The sequence below is a fragment of the Bubalus bubalis genome, chromosome 16, assembly GCF_019923935.1.
Source record: "Bubalus bubalis isolate 160015118507 breed Murrah chromosome 16, NDDB_SH_1, whole genome shotgun sequence".
In the NCBI taxonomy this organism is placed as follows: Eukaryota; Metazoa; Chordata; class Mammalia; order Artiodactyla; family Bovidae; genus Bubalus; species Bubalus bubalis.
Window position 1 is genome coordinate 29,894,579 of NC_059172.1, and position 21,260 is coordinate 29,915,838.

Sequence of the window (21,260 nt, forward strand, 5' to 3'; positions counted from 1 at the left end):
TGAGAGGTTGGGCACATTTATGACCATTCCTCACAAGATGCAGAATGGCTGCTGCTGCTACTAAGTCACTTCAGTCGTGTCCAACTCTGTGTGACCCCATAGACGGCAGCCCACCAGGCTCCCCCATCCCTGGGATTCTCCAGGCAAGAACACTGGAGCGGGTTGCCATTTCCTTCTCCAACGCATGAAAGTGAAAAGTGAAAGTGAAGTCGCTCAGTCGTGTCCGACTCTTGGCGACCCCATGGACTGCAGCCTACCAGGCTCCTCTGTCCATGGGAGTTTTCAGGCAAGAGTACTGGAGTGGGGTGCCATTGCCTTCTCCGCAGAATGGCTAATTATCACATTATATCTATTTCACTCCAAGATGTAAGGTGCATGTTGCGATACTTGTTTCTCTGATAGCAAAACTGAGGTTTGGAGGGGATGTGACTTGCCCAGAGCCACTGAAAAGGGTTGAGCCAGATTTAGACTCAAATTTACATTCTTGAAATGCCCCACATTTATAATTATTGGTTGATTAGCTTCTGGAGGAAGAAAAGCTATTTTCCCACAACAGGTGTGAGGGTTTACAATATAGCCCCTATGCTGCCATCCTGTCCCTCATTCATGACATGTGTCACAGACCCAGTGACCCAGAATTCTTCTCATAAGAGGCTTGTCCCGGTCTGCCCTGCTTGCAGACACTGACCATTCACTCCTCATGTTCCTTCTCTGGCTGGTCTGCCCTGTGTCTGCACATAGCCTCCCCCTTGTCTCCCACAGAACAGGGCAGAGGTGTAAGTTGGAGCTGAATGGTCAGGGAAGAAGGAGTAACATGCGATTCTCTGGCCCATCGGATCCACCATCTGGGAAGGGGCCACAGAGCAGCAGGGCTGCAGGGCTAGGCTGGGATTACATGGGAGGCTCCCAGCTGGGGAGAAAGGTGGAGGAAGAGAAGGCTGAAACAGAATTCTTTCATTGATGAATTGACATTTATGGAGCTCCCTTCTGTATCAAGGTCAAGGCTGAAGTTACAGAGGAGGAGTAGGGGCTACATCATGGAGCTCTCAGCTTGTGTGACATCAGAGCTGAGGTCAGACATCACCTTAGTCCCTCAGAGAAATTGAGACTCAGAGGGAGGGTGAAGAGGTCTGCCCTTGGGCATTCAGCCAGTGACAGCTGAAGTCTCTTTCCCCATCTCGTGGGCCCCTCTGGCTGCCAGTGCAGGGCTCAGACGACTCAGAAACTCAAAGGTGCCAGGATGAGTCAGGGGTTGTGGCTTTGTCCTCCTTTTCAGCTCAGGAAGGGAGGAGATAGGACAGGCAGGATGCACGATGATGGAGCTTGTAGGAGAAAGGGCTGCAGCTGGGGGCTGCCTCTGTGCTGTCACTCAAGGCAGAGGAAGAGAAAGCTGATAACTAGAGCTGCCCTTGTCCTGCCCATTGAGTGACAGGGCCACAGAGGACAGAGACACAGACATAAATCTCTCCAAGCACCTCTTCCACTTCTCAGGTGGGCAGATCAAGGAGAGGGTTCCTTGCAGAAGAGTCATAGCAGGAGAGCAAATCACTGATGCCAGAGTCTGGTCTCCTCTGCCAGAAGCTAGCTATGACCCAGGGCCTGGCATGGGGTGGAGATGCAAGTCAGTGAAGGCTCTGGAGATGACTTCAACTGACACCTCCAGGAAGCCTTCTGGGATCGCAGCACCTCCCTCCATCCTCCCTAATGCCAGCCCTGCCCTTTGGGGCAGCCCCTTCTCTGGGGAGGTGCTCAGTAGAACTCCAAGTGTTGGTCTCTGGGGACGTTGTACTTGAGCTTGTGGGCTTCGAAGAGGTTTTCCAGCTCCTTCATGTAGCGCTGGTGCAGCCTGTCCACCTCCTCCTGGGAGGGATGAGGTGTCTTCTGAACCTCGATGGGCTTCCCCACTGCAAGACACAGATGTGAGTGGTGGCCCAGAGCAGGAACCCCTGAAGGCACAGGGACCCTTGGGGTTCCCACTAGTATGGTCATCTGAGCAAGTAAGCACTCTTTCCCCCTCTCTTTCAATTCTATTTTGGGTCATAGATTCAAAAATGTTAGGGCAACTCCAAGATTCTGTTATGTTAACAATACCACCAGCTGGCATTTGTATGTCATATCTCCTATATCATCCTACCAATCCTATGGTGAAAGAACCTGCTATTATTCCTTTCAGGCAATGAGGCTCAGGGAGGTTAAGTAACTTGTTCAAGGTCACATAGCCAGGAACAATCAGTGCCAGGTTGTATGTAGCTCTGGGGATGTGCTCTTAGCCTCAGGAACAGGTGGGTCTGGGAGTCTCAGATGCCATGTCGGAAGTGCCTGTATGGCTAGGAGGAGGTGGCCCACCTCTGGCTCTACTCGGCTCAGAAAGCAGCTGTCATGTCTTATTCTCTTGGGAATGGTCTGGAGGCAGCAACACTATAAACGTTCATGAGAATATTACCACACAACACAAAGAAAGTTTGGTAGAGGGGTTGCCTGTACTCAAGAAATGGCTGGGTAAGTGCAGAAGAGCACACCTTTGCCATTGGAACCTAGTTGGAGTTCAGGAAGAAAGCAAATGAGATGATCAAATAGCTGAAAAGATGGTGTTAAGTCCATGCCCATTTTTTAACAGAGAAATTCCTCAGATGCTCCTTCATAGCTTGCTAATTGCTACTTTACACATAATTCTAACAGACTTGGAATGCCCTTCCCTAGTATTCACCTTCTCCAATAAGCCTTATAAGACCCTGTGGTCAGAATTAAACTCTCCTTCTCTGGTGTAATAAGAAGTCAAACACCCTGATCAAACCTCAACTTTATTACAAAGGCCAGGGTGATCTTTTGGAAGTGATTTATCTTCTCTATGTCTCAAGTTGCAATCAATATAATGGAGATGCGTGTCCCACTTCAAAAGTTGTGTGAAAACTGAGCCACTGCATGTGAGGAGCCAGGGCAGTGCCTGACACACTGCAGGGGCTCAGTGATCAGTAGTGGCTACCGGTCTTCGTGCCCCTGTTACTCTGCTCATTCTAGACTGCCTTCATCAGGGTTACTTGCCTGTGTATCTGTTTAGCACTCTAGAAAGTGTGCTCCACAAAGTCAAGTGTGTACTGGTCTATGTCCATATTCCCTTGCAGCATAAGCCCACCTTTGCTCTGTAGCCCTTTCCCTGCTCTCAGCCTGGGTCTAGGCTCACCCACAGTGGTGATGGGCCGGCGGTAGGGCATAAGACCAAAGCTGCCATAGAAGAGCGGGATGGAGCCTCCCGTGACCTTCTGAAGTCTGTCCTGGAACCAGCGCAACCAGGTGCCAGGAGAGTTCTCAACCTGGTCATAGATGTCATTCTCCCCAAAGGAGAAGATCGGCACCAGATCTGCCCTAGAGGGAGACAGGAGAGAGGGCACGTGGAGGGGCAAGAAGGCACAAGCTGGTCACCTAGCTTCCTGAAGGGACCCAGTGAGCAGGAACTGGAGGAGAGGACAGAGCCCTGGGACAAAAGTAGGAGGCCTCGGGTGTGTCCCAGATCTGCCACGGCCTTGCTTTGTGACTGTAAGCGGGACCTGGCTTGTCTCAGGGCCACTGTCTGACAGTTGTAACATGCTAGTGAATCCAGAATGCTGCAGATATAAAACAATACCAAACTTTCTGGAAAAACTTCTTCCAGCCCAGCTAGTTTTGTATTCTTCATAGATGTTTAAAGATAGGAGAATAGTTCTAAGCTATGTCCCAAGCTCCATTGTCCCAGATTCCCTAGGTCTCAGATATAATGCAAACTTTCAGCAATATGACCTTTGAGACTTAATCCCTTCACAAGATATTCCTTCTAGAACATTCTCTGGGTATTTGTGCATGAGACAGTACATGGATCACCAACACAGAATCTTCACTGTCAGTGGATTGAGACTCTCCCTGCCAAAATAGGATGTGTATTCATCTGTGCTGTCTTCCCACCAAAACACAATCCTTGCCAATCTCCAGTTGAACCCAGAGCCCTCTTCCCAATACCCATGCATCAGGGCAAGCCTGATGAAGCCCTTGCGGTTCCGCAGCACCAGCTTGTAGCCTCCACGCCTGGCATCCAGTGCCTCCTGGACGCCCCCAACAATGATGGCCAGCAGGTTGCCACCTCCTTCCCTGCTCAGAATGTGAGAAACACTCTCCTTGTCTGCAGCAACCATCCCTGAAGGGAAGAAAAAGATGAAGTATGGTTTTAAGGGGGCCAGGATGGTGGGTGAGGATGTGGGCTGGGCTCCACTCTAGTTCCCAGCTGGGAGTTCTCTGAGGACTGAGACCGAGTCTTTCAGGTCTTGCCAACCCCTAGTCAAGCAGATCGCTGAGCAGTGCTGTGGGAAGTGCTTCCTTGAGTCTAGCTTCCTTCTCCACTACACATTCACTTGCAAGAAGTACAGAACAGTTGGCAGCCCTCCTTAAAATCCCTCCCCCATGCCAGCAGACCTCATCTACCTGGGCTACCCAGGGTTGGGAAGACTCACCGCCTATTATGATATAATCCCTGAAGACAGGGGCCCAGAACCACAAGTTCAGCACCATCAGATGTGAGCGGATCCCAGGGAACAGTGAGGAAAAACCAGTGCCATCCGTGCAAAAGTTGGTAAAAGCTCCAACAGTTGCAATCCCATGAGGGTGGTAGCCAGCAAGGTAGTTCCGGGAAGGGTCCAGGTTGGCAGTCTTGACCAGCTGCAGGGACAGCAGCCTGGTGAATCGGGGCTGCACCTTGTGACCACCCTGGTCTCCCTGATGACTTTCTGGGCTGACCTCTTCTATGTCTCCCCTGTGCCTAAGTGCTATCACACCCCCATGTGAGTGTCCTGAGATTGGAGATGCCTATCTGAGGATCCTTGTCCCTGGTGCAGGCCTGGAGCAGAGGAGATGCTCTGGGAGACCATGAAATGAAGAGGGACAGAATGGACCCATGAATGGATAAGGCCATGCCGCCCACCTGGGAAGGAAAACCCTTGCCCAAGGCAGAGGAAGGACTCCTGGCAGGATGACAGGGACACAAGCCTCTGTCCTATGTGAAGGGAGACCTAATCCCAGACAGAGCCTGCCCAAAATGAAGGAGCCATCACAGGAGGAGCATCTCTCCAAGGACTATGGCAGCTGGAGGCCTGTCCCAGGTTGGGGCTGACCCCCGAGCCCCTGTGACTCAGTGTAATAGACCCCAGGGTGCAGGGAAGTGGGTGCCAGGATAAGGGGCATGAAGTCCTGGTGATGCCCACAGGTGTGGGTGGAAAGGGGTCAAGGAGGTGTCCTGCCAAGTCTGCAACACTCCCTGACACTAGGTCACAGCCTGCCCACAGCACTGCACCCCTGCTGCTCTGGGATAATGAAATCTTCATATAGAAACCCAGCTCCGGGACTGATCTTCAGCATGAGGTGAAGGCAGCTTGTCCTGGGGAAACACTGCCTGATTCTCTACCATCACCTCTTTAGGAAGCCCATAGGGTGCATTTAGAAAGCTCCAGTGCTCAGAAGTAGTCTCCTAATTTCACTAAAAACTGTACCATTAGGCCCTAGCTCATAGAATCACAGGGCAAAGGCTTGTGATGTGAAGTAGGCCCAGCAGAGTTGTTAGGACAAGGAGTGTGGCTTGCCTGCCTTCAAGCCAGCAGCCTCTGTAGCTGCCACTGACAATGGGCCTTGAAAGGAATTCAGGATGGAGGAAACAGGATACTAGTCACAGAGAGTGAGGATGCACATCACAGGAATAATTGCAGTGAGCCCAAAGTTGCCCATCTTCCCTTACTAGAAACGGACAAAAATTACTAACTTGAGACATCTGCTTTTTGTGACTGGCAAGTAATCTTTTGAAGTTTGGCTACATAGGTTTTTGGGGTTTTTTGTTTTTTCCAGCAAAATCTGTAAGTTCTGACTCCTCCCTTACCTTTTGGAACAGCTCCCCAGAGATTACTGAGAGGCTATCGCCTTACTCGGAGAAGGTGATGGCACCCCACTCTAGTACTCTTTCCTGGAAAATCCCATGGACGGAGGAGCCTGGTAGGCTGCAGTCCATGGAGTTGCAAAGAGTCTTACTACAGTCCTCAGTAAGGTCCCAGAACAAAACCCCTCACAACTTTTGAGTTGTGCATTTGTTTTCAGTAGACAACAGAGACTCCCTGGCCCCTCCGCTTCCTGACCTCCTAAGATCCCTGCAGGGCCTGCTCTGTAAAGCTGTGTGGATGACTTGAAAGTTCTCCTGGGAGGTGACAAGAGTCCAGAATCTGCGCTCCACAGCGACCCCTGCAGGCCTCAGTCCAGGACAGGGAGGTCAAAGTGCATGTCATCTCTCCCTCTGCTGGCCACTTGGTGGTACTGCCCGCCCTCTGCAGGTGTTGATGCCACAGGACTGCAAGCGGCCTACAATCCTGAACACTGCACACGTGGAATTTCTGCAATTTCAGTTTCAGACACTGTCAACAGTGCCTTATTTGAAAAATCCTCCGGGGGAGATACCTGGCTAGAGGAGGGACAGAACAGACATAGATAAGACAGGCACAGAACAGCTCAGCACCATTTTTCTGCCAGATGTGCAAACGACAGCAGCTCCAGGTGTGAAAGGAGAGCCACATGCTGTCCTCAGAAGGTCCCAGGACGACCTGATGTCTTATGGACTCCACACAACCCAATGATGTGTGTGACAGCATCTCCAGTTTACAGTGGAGAAACCGAGGCTCAGAGAGCATGTGTAACTCACCCCAGGTCACACAGCTGGCATGTCGCAGACCTGGTGGTGGAATCTATGATGTCCACCCTCAGAGGAGACACCATATACAGTCTTCTCTCCTGTGTCCAGAAGGGGCCGCCTGTCCCTGCCTGGCACCTCTCTGGGTCCTCACTGCCTTCCTCTTCCTATCCCCACTAGATAATCAACCATCACAGCTGCTTACATCCAAGGGTTTAGTCTGTCTGGGATTCAGGAATGGGGCAAAAGGTCAGTTCACTCAAATTCAGGGTCCTCCATTACTAACATCTGATTTGGGGGTACAGAGTCCCGTGTCTAAAATGGACATGAAGTACCCTGAGTAAGAGACTAAGGGACATGAAATACAAGGGATCAATTTTGTGTGGAAACTAGGATTCAGAATGGGGCAAAGCTCTGTCCCAGGACACAGCACACTGAAGTGTGGGCAGGATCCATCCTGAGTTCTCTCTGCTCTGCTTCTATCCTCAGAGCTAAACACACACTTTAAAATCAGAAAACGAACTTGCTGTGTGTCCTTGATCACACCTTCCTCCTTCTCTGGGTGTGAATTTCATCTTCTGATAAAGTGTGGGCTAGATGCTCTTTTGATGCCTTGTATTTATCATTGAGTCCTTCACCCCAAAACTTACACTCTAAGGACTTTATACCTGTGTGTTAAGATACATATGTGTGCCTCACCAACTGCCCCACAGAGCCCTTCAAATCTCATTCATACATCAATCCTCATATTGGCTCCACATCTCCACACATAAGAAAACATAGCCAGACAGAAACTGACTCTTCTCAGGCCACATGGTGGTAGAAGCCTCTGTCATGCCTCCAAGCGAGTATTCTGCTCACTGAACACATTACACTTCCCCATGGACACATGGGGACTATGGTCCTGACCACTCCCTGCTGCTGCTAAGTCGCTTCAGTCGTGTCTGACTCTGTGCGACCCCATAGACAGCAGCCCACCAGGCTCCCCTGTCCCTGGGATTCTCCAGGCAAGAACACTGGAGTGGGTTGCCATTTCCTTCTCCAATGCATGAAAGTGAAAAGTGAAAGTGAAGTCGCTCAGTCGTGTCTGACTCCCAGCGACCCCATGGACTGCAGCCCACCAGGCTCCTCCGTCCATGGGATTTTCCAGGCAAGAGTACTGGAGTGGGGTGCCATTGCCTTCTCTGGACCACTCCCTAGCCAGCCCCATACTTACCGAGATGGGGAAATAGTCCTTCATGTACTTCCATACAGACCAGCGCCTTAGCACATCAATGTGCCTGCTCCCCTGCCAAGGCTTAGCTCGATCCAAGTACCACCAGACTGCATACAAGATACTGATGATCCAGAATCTTGTGAACAGGAGGCCTATGAAGACCACGTAGCTGAGAATGGCTGGGAAGGGAAGCAGAAGCTGTAGTGGTCAGCAGTGTGAAGGAGCACGCTCTCCCCATTTGCCCAGTGCTAGCAGCACTCTTCTGTCCTGTCCTCACCCCGGGAGGAAGGAATCAGCTTCCCAAGCCTTCAAGGAAGAGGGAATACAAGCAACACAATTAGTGTCACCCCGAGCCTGGATTTGAAACCAGGTAAGACTAAGTCCTAACTCACTTTTTCCCACAGCACCAGACACTTTTCTCACTTGGGTCTTTCCCCTCCACCTCCCTCTCTGTCTATATTCACCGATAGATGCCTGGTGGAAATGTGACAGGATGACCTCTTTCTAGTGTCCATTCTATGAGACCCCAGAGACAATAGAGATTATTTCTACCCAGTCTCTACTTCCTGTTTACCCCCAGCACACCTTTCCATAATCTTGTATTCCGTAGATAGATCCTCCCTTTAGCTAAAGTCCTCCAATGATCCCATGATTTATCACAACTTTGAGGCTCAGCTCAAGCAGCTCAGCCTGATTTCAAGCTCCCCACTGGTGGCCTGTCTTGCTCTCGATTGCTCCAGCCTCACTGCACCCCATGTTCCGGCCACACTAAGCTGTTCAATGTTGATACAACTCCCGGTGCTCTTTAGCTTTTGCTCAGCTCTTTTCTCCACTGCTATACGCTATCCTACTGAAAGAGGGAGAGAAGAGGGCAACCCAGGCCTGTCCTGCCCATCAGGAGTGCAACAGGGCTAGGAGTAGCGCAGTGAGGAATTCATCCCAGACTCGGGATTTTCTGAGTTCCTTTCACAGGCTAATCCCAACTTTAACTCAGGGTCAGGTGGTCTGTGGGGCTGTCTTTAACCTGATGCCAATGGACCTCATTCTTAGAAAATATTAACACCATGCTCTCAAACTCTTTAAGAAGGTCAACATCCACTTGTACTCCAAATGAAAGTAGGGTAGGCTGGGCCTGTCATTCATGGCCGACTTCCAGGAGGTGAGATTTTGATCCAGTCTGAATAGTAGTAAAATGCCTAAGCTAAGTAGGTTGGGGCTCACAGAGGCTCACTTTATTCAGAGCACCTACACTGTGTCAGATGCTGGTGATACACCTGTGAACAACACACAGATATTCTTGCTGTCGTGCTCGGGAATTCAGTGTTGTGTCTGGGGCAGTTTGTAATGTTTATTCAATTTTTTATGGTAGTAAAATATAGATTAAACATAACACTTATCATCAAAATAATTTTTTGTATTTTAGTATTTTTTTATAAAATTTTTATTAGAGTATAGTTAATTCACAATGTTGTGTTCATTTTAGGTGTACAAGAAAGTAAATGAGTTATACATATACATATATCCACACTTAAAAAAAATTCTTTTCCCATATAAGCAATGCTCTATGTGCTCTATAGAGGTTCTTATTAGTTATCCATTTTATAGATTAGTTCAGTTCAGTTCACTTCACTTCAGTTGCTCAGTCATGTCCGACTCTTTGCGATCCCATGGACCACAGCATGCCAGGCCTCCCTGTCCATCACCAACTCCTGGAGTTCACCAAAACTCATGTCCCTTGAGTCGGTGATGCCATCCAACCATCTCATCCTCTGTTGTCCCCTTCTCCTCTTGCCCTCAATCTTTCCCAGCATCAGGGTTTTCTCAAATGAGTCAGCTCTTGGCATGAGGTAGCCAAAGTATTGGAGTTTCAGCTTCAACATCCCTCCTTCCAATGAACACTTAGGACTGATCTCCTTTAGGATGGACTGGTTGGATCTCCTTGCAGTCCAAGGGACTCTCAAGAGTCTTCTCCAACATCACAGTTCAAAAGCATCAATTCTTCAGTGCTCAGCTTTTTTTATAGTCAAACTCTCACATTCATACGTGACTACTGGAAAAACCATAGCCTTGACTAGACAGACCTTTGTTGGCTAAGTAATGTCTCTGCTTTTGAATATGCTGTCTAGCATATTAAATAACTTTCCTTCAAAGGAGTAAGAGTCTTTAAATTTCATGGCTGCAATCACCACCTACAGTGACTTTGGAGCCCCAAAAAATAAAGTCTGACACTGTTTCCACTGTTTCCCCATCTATTTGCCATGAAGTGATGGGACCGGATGCCATGATCTTAGTTTTCTGAATGTTGAGCTTTAAGCCAAATTTTTCACTCTCCTCTTTCACTATCATCAAGAGGCTCTTTAGTTCTTCTTCACTTTCTGCCATAAGGGTGGTATCATCTGCATATCTGAAGTTATTGATATTTCTCCCAGCAATCTGGATTCCAGCTTGTGCTTCCTCCAGTCCAGCATTTCTCATGATGTACTCTGCATATAAGTTAAATAAACAGGGTGACAACATACAGCCTTGACGTACTCCTTTCCCTATTTGGAACCAGTCTGTTGTTCCATGTCCAGTTCTAACTGTTGCTTGACATGCATATGGATTTCTCAAGAGGCAGGTCAAGTGGTCTGGTATTCCCATTTCTTTCAGAATTTTCCACAGTTAACTGTGATCCACACAGTCAAAGGCTTTGGCATAGTCAATAAAGCAGAAATAGATGTTTTTCTGGAATTCTCTTGCTTTTTCAATGATCCAGCAAATGTTGGCAATTTGATCTCTGGTTCTTCTGCTTTCTCTAAAACCACCTTGAACATCTGGAAGTTCACGGTTCACATATTGCTGAAGCCTGGCTTAGAGAATTTTGAGCGTTACTTTACTAGCATTTGAGATGAGTGCAATTGTGCGGTAGTTTGGGCATTCTTTGGCATTGACTTTCTTTGGGATTGGTATGAAAACTGACCTTTTCCAGTCCTGTGGCCACTGCTGAGTTTCCAAATTTGCTTATTCAGTTCAGTGCATATTGAGTGCAGCACTTTTACAGCATAATCTTTTAGGATTTGAAATAGCACAACTGGAATTCCATCTCCTCCACTAGCTTTGTTCATAGTGATGCTTCCTAAGGCCCACTTGACTTGGCATTCCAGGATGTTTGGCTCTAGGTGAGTGATCACACCATCGTGATTATCTTGGTTATGAAGCTCTTCTTTGTACAGTTCTTCTGTGTATTCTTGCCACCTCTTCTTAATATCTTCTGCTTCTGTTAGGTCCATACCATTTCTGTCCTTTATCGAGCCCATCTTTGCATGAAATGTTCCCTTGGTATCTCTAATTTCCTTGAAGAGCTCTCTAGTCTTTCCCATTCTATTATTTTCCTCTATTTCTTTGCACTGATCACTGAGGAAGGCTTTCTTATCTTTCCTTGCTATTCTTCGGAACTCTGCATTCAGATGGGTATATCTTTCCTTTTCTCCTTTGCTTTTTGCTTCTCTTCTTTTCACAGTTATTTGTAAAGCCTCCTCAGAAACCCATTTTGCTTGTTTGCCGGGAGCTGGCATGAGGAGCTCTGCCCGTGGCAAAGGTCATGAGAAAGGAGGCTCGGCATACACAAAGGCGGGATCGAGCCTCAGGAGTCCCCCTGGAAATTCTCAAGCATCTATCCCCAAAACCAGAGTCTGCCTACTTTCTGCTTTGTACTCTCACCTACACCTCAGACTTTACTGGGGGCTGTGCCCCACTACCTCTCTCTGAAAAAAGAGTTAGCTTACAGCTCCAGTTAATAATTCCTGGGTGTGACAGTATTTCAACCTACAAACTCTTTTGGAAGTCCTCTAGCCTGCCTGAATAGGTTTTTCCGGCCACATGTGATTGCTCAGAGCCTCCCAACTGTGAGAGGAATGAGATGTTCTAAACTGTCTAAATACAGATTCCTTTGAGCAGTTAAAAGATTGATTAGAAATTGTATTGGTGAAGGGTTTTTCACTTGTTGGGCCAATGTTTGCTGCTAAGTCTCCATATCCCTTACCTGCTGTGTCCCTGGCAGTGTATTGATTAATATAATTGGTGTAAGTAGTAGCTTTAATGTTTGTAACCTTGGACCCTTGAGTTAATTCTTTTTCTTGTTATAGCCCACCACACCTTTGCTCTGTAGGAATGCAACTTTATCTAATGCTTTTGGAGGGTGGCGCCTAACTAATCACCTTTAGAGAAAAATAAGTTTTCTGAAGAAAGGGTTTTAAAATGTTAACAGGCCTCCGGGCCAGAAGATGATGCAAATCACCTAAACTTTTGCATATGATAAGTTTGCAGGAAGAAAGCCTGGCTTGCTGCATGACTCCCCCCCCTTCCCCCATTATCCTCTATGCATAACTTAAGGTATAAATACTACTTTGGAAAATAAAGTGCGGGCCTTGTTCACTGAAGCTTGGTCTCCCCATGTCGTTCTTTCTCTCACCCTCTGGCTGAATTATTCAGCCTCTTTTCTCCACTCAATTTCCTTACTGAGCTATCCTTATTCTATTACTCTTTATATCCTTAATTAACATTTAATTAAGCAATTGTTTCCTGATCCTCGCCGACGCCATCCCTGCTTCGAATTCCCTGGATCCACCGGGGCTGGACCCCGGCACTTGTTTGCATTTCTTTTTCTTAGGGATGGTCTTGATCCCTGTCTCCTGTACAATGTCACAAACCTCCGTCCATAGTTCATCAGGCTCTCTATCTATTAGATCTAATCTATTTTATAGATAGTAGTGTGTATATGTCAATCCAAATCCCCCAAAATTTCCTTCCCCACTTGGTTCCCCTGGCAACCATAGGTTTGTTTTCTACATCCATGAGTGCATTTATGATATATAAATAAATAAAAATATTTGTACCCTTTTAATTGATTCTGCATATAAGTGACATCATACAATATTTGTCTTTTTGTATCTGACTTACTTCACTCAGCATAGCAATCTCTAGGTCCATCCATGTTGCTGCAAATGGCATTATTTTGTTCTGTTTAATAGCTGAGTAATATTCCATTCTCTATATGTTCTACATCTTCTTGATCCATTCCTCTGTCAATGGACATTTAGATTGTTTCCATGTCTTAGTTATTGTAAATAGTGCTGCAGTGAATATTGTGGTGCTTGGATTTTTTCAAATTATGGTTTTCTTGACAAAGGCATGTGGAGAGCTATATGGAGATACCCTATGAAACCAAAGATAGAGCTACTGTAAGACCCAGCATTCCCATTTTTGGGCATATACCTGAAATGATTTTTAGTGTATTGTCGATGGCATTAATTCACTCATATTGTTGTGTAACAATCACTATCCTTCATCTCTGGAACTCTTTTCATCTTCCCAAACTGAACCTCTGTACCCATGAAATGAGAACTCCCATGTCTAGTCTAGAGAATAAAACCCAAGTTGTTCATAGTGGCTCCCTGCGGGATAGGATTCACTTTTAGAATACATATTCTGTTTGGATGAGTTACAATAACATGGATTCACTTTTCACTCAGAAAAAAAAAAAGATTTTAAAAATGCTTGCATTTCCACTTGACCAAAAGAACTCTCCTCACCCCACAGTATACCTCACCCTGGACTCACCTTTTAACTCCTGTCAGCAGGCAATGCCAAACTTGGGAGTATTTCCAGTCCCTGAGAAAGGAAGATCCCTTCTTTCCCCTCACAATACCCAGAAGGAAAAATGTAAAACCACACTTTACCAAGAAGATAGGCAGGTTGGTTAAGGTCACACAGCAAGCTAGTAGGATAGGACCTGACATTCAGTTCTACTGTTCACTTGCTCCATCATGCTCCCAACATTCATTCATTCAACGGTTATCAGCCTCAACTCTTCAAGGAGCTGGAGACACAGATGAGAAGAAGACCACCTGTTTGAAAGGAGCTTACCTTCCTGTGAGAGTGTGTGCATTAAAGAAAAAAGAACAGAGTAAACAAGTAACCCATGTTTCTGGGACTTGAGACCTTGATGACAGGTCCCTGTTGACCTTTCCAGCCACTTCTTTGCCCCTCCCCCAAATGCCGGCTCTATGTCCAGCGTGAGCCAGCTGTTCACTACATGTGCAGCATTTACTGGCCCACTGGAAACCCTTACTTTCCTGCCAGTCTGTACATTCTGTCTGTGGACAACCTCTTAAGTATCTTTGAAAAGGGGCCCCATCTCTCTGCCCACTGCTAGCCTCCATAGACCAGGGTAAGGAATCTTTTCAGAATTCAGAGCTGTAATTCAGAATGTGAGGTTCAAGAGGCAATTTGGAGGATATTGCCTAGGTATAAGATAATTTCTAATATAAGCATTTAAATTGTAAAAACCATTCTTGGCTCTCTGGCTCTACAAAAATACAATCAGGAGGCTGGATTTGGCCCTATTGACTATGCTAAAACCTTTGACTGTGTGGATCACAACAAACTGTGGAAAATTCTTAAAGAGATGGGGATACCAGACCACCTTACCTGCCTCCTGAAAAACCTGTATGCAGGTCAAGATGCAACAGTTAGAACCAAACAAGGAACAACGAACTGGTTCAATTAGGAAAGGAATATGTCAAGGCTGTATATTGTCCCCCTGCTTATTTAAATTATATGCAGAGTACATCATGCCAAATGCAGGGCTGGATGAAACTCAAGCTGGAATAGAGATTTCCAGGAAAAATATCAATAACTTCAGATACACAGTTAATACTATGGCAAAAAAAGAAAGTGAAAATCACTCAGCTGTGTCCAACTCTTTGTGAGTCCATGGACTGTAGCCTGCCAGTCTCCTCTGTCCATGGAATTCTCCAGGCCAGAATACTGAAGTGGGTAGCTGTTCCCTTCTCCAGCAGATCTTCCTGACCAAAGAATCAAACTGGGGTCTTCTACACTGCAGGCAGATTCTTTACCAACTGAGCTACCAGGAAAGCCCACGGCAGAAAGCAAAGAAGAACAAAAGAGCCTCTTGATGTAGGTGAAAGAGAAGCATGAAAAAGCTGGCTTAAAACTCAACATTCAGAAAACTAAGATCATGGGACTTTCTTGGTGGACCAGTGGCTAAAATTCTGAGCTCCCAATGCAGGGGGCCAGGGTTCCATCCCTGGTCAGGGAACTAGATCCCACATGTCATAACTAAGACTCAGCAAAGATCATGCCATCTAGTCCCATCACTTCATGGCAAGTAAGTGGGGAAAAAATAGAAATAGTGACAGGCTATATTTTCTTGGACTCCAAAATCATTGCAGATGGTGACTGCAAGTCATGAAATTAAAAGACACTTGCTTCTTGGGAAAAAAAGCTATGACAAATCTAGGCAGCATATTAAAAAGCAGAGACCACTTTGCCAACATAAGTCCATCTAGTCAAAGCTATGGTTTTTCCAGTAGTCATGTATGGATGTGAGAGTTGGACCATAAAGAAGGCTGAGTGCTGTGGTGCTGTAGAATACTCCTGAGAGTCCCTTGGACAGAAAGATTAAACTAGTCAATCCTAAAGGAAATCAATCCTGAATATTCATTGGAAGGACTGATGCTGAAGTTGAAGCTACAATACTTAGGCCACCTGATGCAAAGAGCTAACTCTTTGCATTGGAAAAGACCCTGATGCTAGGAATGATTGAAGGTAGGAGAAGAAGGGGACAACAGAGCATGAGATGATTGGATGGCATCATTGACTCAATGGACATGAGTTTGAGCCAACTCTGGGAGGTAGTGAAGAACAGGAAAGCCTGGCGTACTGCAGTCCATGGGGTCACAAAGAGGTGGACATGAGTGAGTGACTGAACAAAAACTAGTGCTATAGATAGTATTCTGAGCCTTATCTTTGAGCTTCTTTGCAGATACTGAGCCACCACCAGGTAGAGGAAGTTGCTCACCAGCCCATAGACTTCAAACCAGGGGAAACCAGAAGGTTGGTGATGTTGGCTCCCAGTTACCTTAACCAAGCAATCAGACAACTGTCTAGGGGCTGATCATGTGCCCAAGCAACTCTACCCCACCCAGTCTCTAGAAGCCATTCCCTGAAATTCAAGAGAGGGAGGGGGAGGGTGTCAAGTGTTTTGAGCCCAAACTATCTGGACTCCTTGCTTGGTCCCTGCAATAAATACTGCACTTTCTTTCACCACAACCCAGTGTCAGCATGGGAGCTTTCCTGTGCTTGGGCAAGCTGGTGCAAATTTGATTTGGTAACAACTGCTCCCTGTGATCTGTCTTCCCCAGACACCTCAACACAGAAGATCCCTGAATTGCAACCTATCACACACAGATTGGACCATGTTACTTCTATAACTAAAGCCCACCTGGGTCTCCCCTTTGTCCTCAATAAGGGAAAAGTACAAGCTCCTGCTCCTGGCACCAGTGAGCCCAGATACCTTTTCTCAGCTGCCCTCCCTCTAGCTCCAGGCCCAAGGCTACCTCACCTCCCTGTGCTGTTCCTGACACTCCCAGATCCCAGGCTGGGCTGGGGGTTGGTGCAACTAGTCAGACACAGCTCCCAAAGCTCCTTCAAGACCAGCTGAGCAAGATGTTCCTAATTCCCAGTGATCAGGCTCTGAGCTGGGGATTATTCCCCCATCAGTGCACAGTGTGTACCAGATGTGACAGGTGCCCTAGATTGCCCGTTTCCAACCCAGCTTGCCTTACCCATGGACACCAAACAGCTGACCCACTGCAGTACCACCAATGTCTGCAGCCTGCGTTTCCATGGCACACACAAGGGCGCGAACTCCACCATAATGGTTATTCTGCTGGCTCTGGAGGCTTCTCTGAGCTCTGTGACACCTGCTGGTTTTCATTGTTGCCAGCATTTATCTAAGCATTTATGGGGCCTGGGGGTGGGTGTCCAGTCAGCCCTAAGATCTCATTGCACCTGCCCCAGCAGGAACTGGTTTCCTAGGAGAAATCTGTAAGGACACCTGGCCTGAGCCTAGCTGAGTATGGAGGAAGAGAAGTACAGTTTACTCCTCAGACAATACATTGTCTGCCAGATCACCTTTGCTCTCATCCTACCCATTATTTGGCAAGTGAAGCAGCAAGTATAGGGCAATCCTGTCCTCTTTTCACTTACCCAACTACTTAGCCACAGTAATTGTCTCCTTTCACCTACTAGGTCAGTGGTTCCTCTTCACATATCTTCGCATCACAGTTGCCATATAAATATCTCTTGGTCCCACCGTCTCCTCCATCTCCTGCCCTATTCCTCAGCTCACCTGCACAGCACAATTCAAGAAAGAGCCATCTGCATTAAACACCCTCCCCTCCCATTCTGTCCGCCCTTCTCCAGACTTCAGACATCACTCTTCCATGAAACTGCCCTTGACAAGTTCACCAGTGGTCTCCACACTGCTGAATCCAGCGATCAATTCTCAGCTCTTGTCTTGACCTCTCAGCAGCCTCAGACACAGTTGGTCCCTCCCTCCTCCTTGAAACCACTTGGCCTATGGACACTACCCTCTCCTGGTTTGCCTCCTGCCGCACTGGCTGCCCCTGGGTCTCCACAGTGGTGCTTATCCTTCACCAGGCTAAGTGTTTGAGGGTCCTCCGGTCCCCTCAGTCCCTGGACCTTCCCTCTTCTCTCCACTCTCTGTCCTGCAGAGACTTCATCCAGGCTCATGGCCTTGGAATCTGTCTACAGGATGAACATTTCCAAATTGCATCTCCTGCCTGACCTCCCCCGGGCTCCAGACTTGACTTTGTAGGTGGGTACTTGACATCCTCTCTGCTAGTCTCCTTGGCACCTCCAGGACAGCCTATCTAGAACTGAACTTGAGCTCCCTCACCTACCCTTTCTACAGTCTCCACATAGCTATAGAGTTTTCCAAAGTCATTACACATTACACCGGTGGTCAACTGGTTAGGACTCTGCACTTTCACTGCTCAGATCTGGGATTCCTTGTATACTTGATTGTGCTTAACAGTGTTTTCTCAACGCTTAATGGAGATCGCATTTAAAAATATCTAATGGGGCAGGACAACATGCAGCCTCCATCCTTGGCTCTGTTTTGTGGATTGTCTGGTAAGTTGTTCTTTCATCAGCTTCAGGCCAAGTTTGAAGTTAATATATAGACTGGAAAAGATGCATCTTCAGAAGAGAAGAAAAAGGCCTATAAGTAGGCTATGGATCAATTCTCTCAGGAAGAATACCATTTTCCCAAATAAGCTTCAGTCAGTGGCTGATGAAGAAATTGCTGCCATTCTCAGTAATAGCTGTCTCATTAGAATCAGAAATCATGTGCTGAAAGATCCCCTGCACAGGTGTATGATGGTGCTGGAGGCTTCGTGGTATGGTCATCCTTCACTTAGCTGGTCATGGGCAATTGTTGGGGTTGAGCAAGCACTGTGGTAATCCTTTCCTGAACCTACTAAGCTTACAGGAAAAACAATTCTGTCAAGAGGAGACTTTCTGAAAGATAGAAACTTAATTTGGGAGGATCTGGATTAGAATTCTGCTCTACCTGATACTGTCTATAGTTAAAGTACTGTTAAATTTTAAATGAAGATATTTGGATGTTTGGATGTTTCATTGTGTCCATGAATTATCTTTTCTCTTGGACTTAATTAAACATACTGTTCCCATACATAATGCAAAGAGTAGTGTAATTAAAAATGTCTCTGTGAAAAATAATGTTCACTATTCATTTGAATATCATTTTATGATATGTTCGTGTTCTAGTCTTTTGTTGATTCAATAAATATTGATTAAATATCTCTTGCATGTGAAAGCTGCTTTTCACTCCCACAGCCAACCTCTGGTCAACTCTGACACCAGCGTTCTCAGTGGTCTCTGTCTCTGTGTCCCTTCTCCCTCCCACACTCTCAAAGGTCGGAGGGACAGCTGGATCTAAGGCATGTGATTGCACCAGCTGCAGAGTAGTGGTGTCAGGCTTTCGCAAAATAACGGCACCAATTTACAACTCACCTGGAATATATCGGTGTCCCATGGATACAGATCCTCTCTCCTTCTTGGTAAACTCAGACGTCGTATTTCCTGTTGTGTAGAGAGATAGCAAGTTGGGGTCCTGATTTCCAATTCCTCATCATGAATGGACATGACTTTATTCATTGCATTTCCTCTCTGTGAAAAGTTTATGAGGAAGGAGGGTAGTGGAATTGGGCAGAGAGAGAAGCTGAGCCAAAATGGCCCATCAGAGTGGTCCTGAATTGCGCTAAAGTGGCCAAGGCAGATTGGAAGAGGGCTGAGACCAGTCCTGCGTTGGCCACTTGCCAGCTGTGAGACCTCAGACAAGTCCTTCCCTTCCCAGAGCCCCTCATCCTACCAGGTATTAGGTGCTGAGACGACAGCCCCTACTGACCCATGTACAGCGCTCAGCAATCCACCAGGGGTTCTGTGCACCTCACCTCACAACCCCCTTGCAGGCCAACAGCCAGGCAGCACCATACTTCCTGGGGCAGTGTGGCTCCTGTGTGGTCTGAGGACCTGCCTGTGTCCACCAGCTGCCTGTTACTGGTTCCTGACAAGGTAAGTACAGAGTATAAGAGTAAGTGCTCAGAAACCTTAGAGCAATGTGGCACAGTAGTTCAATGTGAATTGAAACTAAAAATTAAAAGTTAGGTTTGAACTGTTTATCTTTGTTTTCTTCTTTTCTTGGGTAATTTATATTTTATTTTACAAATAGATAAGTCCATGGTATCTTAGAAAAAAGAAAAAATACAAAAACCTGATGTTTAACCACAATTAATTGAGAAGCATAATCTACGGCAATTCCAACAGTAACTTCTGACATTTTTAACATTTTTTGAGGCAGGAAGACTCTTTTGACCCTTCATCATTGACATTTACAGATAAGACCAAGGTTTGATGCTGTTGTTTTCTGTTCAGAACCTCTTTTGAAGCAGCTGAAAGAAGGAATCTTCCAACACATCTATTTCTATCCATTCTTCCACTAAGGATGTAACTTGACCAACATGGCATCAGTTCAACTTGCTGAAGAAGGAAACACTCAGGTCAGCTCTCTGGCAGGGAGTGAGAGGAAGACATAGAATCTAAGAAAAATCCAAACCTAGTTCATGATTCACACAAACTCTCCCAAGTCTTTAAAACCACTTCCAGGCATTTATAAATGGGAGGGGTAAGGAAGAACTGGCATTGATTGACCCCTCATTTATGGCTGAACCATTTACAGGTGAAGATGGGAGAGGATGTGAGCTGTATGGGCACACAGTGCAGGTGGCATTGGGAGGCCACAGGCATAGCTGGTGCCATTGATCTTCTCAATGTACAACTGGGCTGAATTTGAGGCCACAGTAGGCAAGGTGAGAGCAGGACACTTGGGCAGGTGGCTTTCATACTGGTACCAGGATTTTAGAAAGGCTTTTAACCTCTCTGATATGAACCTCATTTGTATGAGGAGGTCACTGTTAGTTACACTGAGATTCCACACCTGAATCATCCTCCCAGGCAGCCCAGCACATAGTAGGTTCTGAGAAAGTGGTTCTTAGTGTATGTGCAGCATCCACCCAGAGCCCAGCAGGTAGTAGGTTCTCACTAGCAGGTTGCTCACACAGCTGACTCTGCCCTGCTGTGGGGTCACTGAGACAGAGGCTCAGTCCATCCTGAGGCATCCACTGCCTCTCTTACCTGGTCCATGACCCACTCCAGCTCAAGCATCTCCCAGAGCTCCTCCCTACCTGGGGGATCAATTCTGACCTCTGGACTGGACAGTAGTCCCCCAGACAGCAGGCCAGGCATCCTCAGGGACCCTGTCTGCCCTGCTCCCTCTCTATCTCAATAGAACTTTGCTGCACAAAGGCCTAAACCTCAGCCTTAGGTTCCCGAAAGCTCACCTTGACCCTGACCTTCACCAGGAAGTCCCTCCCACTTGTGCTCTGACTGCTCCCTCCTCTCTGCCTTGGCTCCCTCAGTAGCTCCTATGTTGCCATCTCTTTGGATCCCTAGCAAAACCCACTCCTGAGAGGGTGAGGCTGGGTCAGGCCAGGTGGATGCTGGCAGAGCTGTGCTGACTGACTCCTGTCGCACTTGTTGTCACCATCAATCAGTGTCACCAGGCTGGGCCCCAGCAGGTCCTTTGTCCCCTGTAAGGAATGATGTCTGAGAACTTCTTCCACGTCAAAGAGCAGCCTGATATCAGGAGGGGGCTCCAGCTCTGCCCAACCCTGCGAGCCTCTGAGACTTTCTGCCATATCTGACAACTCCTATGCTCCTTGCAAAACCTTGCTTTTAGGTCTTAAAGCCCTGCTTCCCACTGCACCTCGTGTCTCCAAGTCCATTCTTTGGGTTTGGGCTGATGGGCCTTATTTCCCACAATTTGGGGGGCTCCTCCAGGTTCTCTGTGCCTGCGTGGAGGTGGGACTTTGATAGTAGGGAAGACGTGTCCCACCCCACTATGGGTAG

At 47.1% G+C, this 21,260-nt stretch overlaps 1 protein-coding gene across 1 annotated transcript; it reads right to left on the reverse strand.

Moving 5' to 3' along the window:
• Positions 1-965: 965 nt before the first annotated feature.
• On the reverse strand, positions 966-21,049 carry LOC102415643 (2-acylglycerol O-acyltransferase 2-like). Its single transcript, XM_044929009.2, has 7 exons — positions 20,875-21,049; positions 19,247-19,359; positions 7,905-8,111; positions 4,479-4,683; positions 3,991-4,165; positions 3,182-3,363; positions 966-1,904 (listed from the first exon to the last, which is right to left on the reverse strand). Exons 1-7 carry the CDS (start codon positions 21,047-21,049, stop codon positions 1,750-1,752), a joined length of 1,212 nt encoding a protein of 403 aa, XP_044784944.2. The 3' UTR covers positions 966-1,749.
• Between the last annotated feature and the right edge of the window lie 211 nt (positions 21,050-21,260).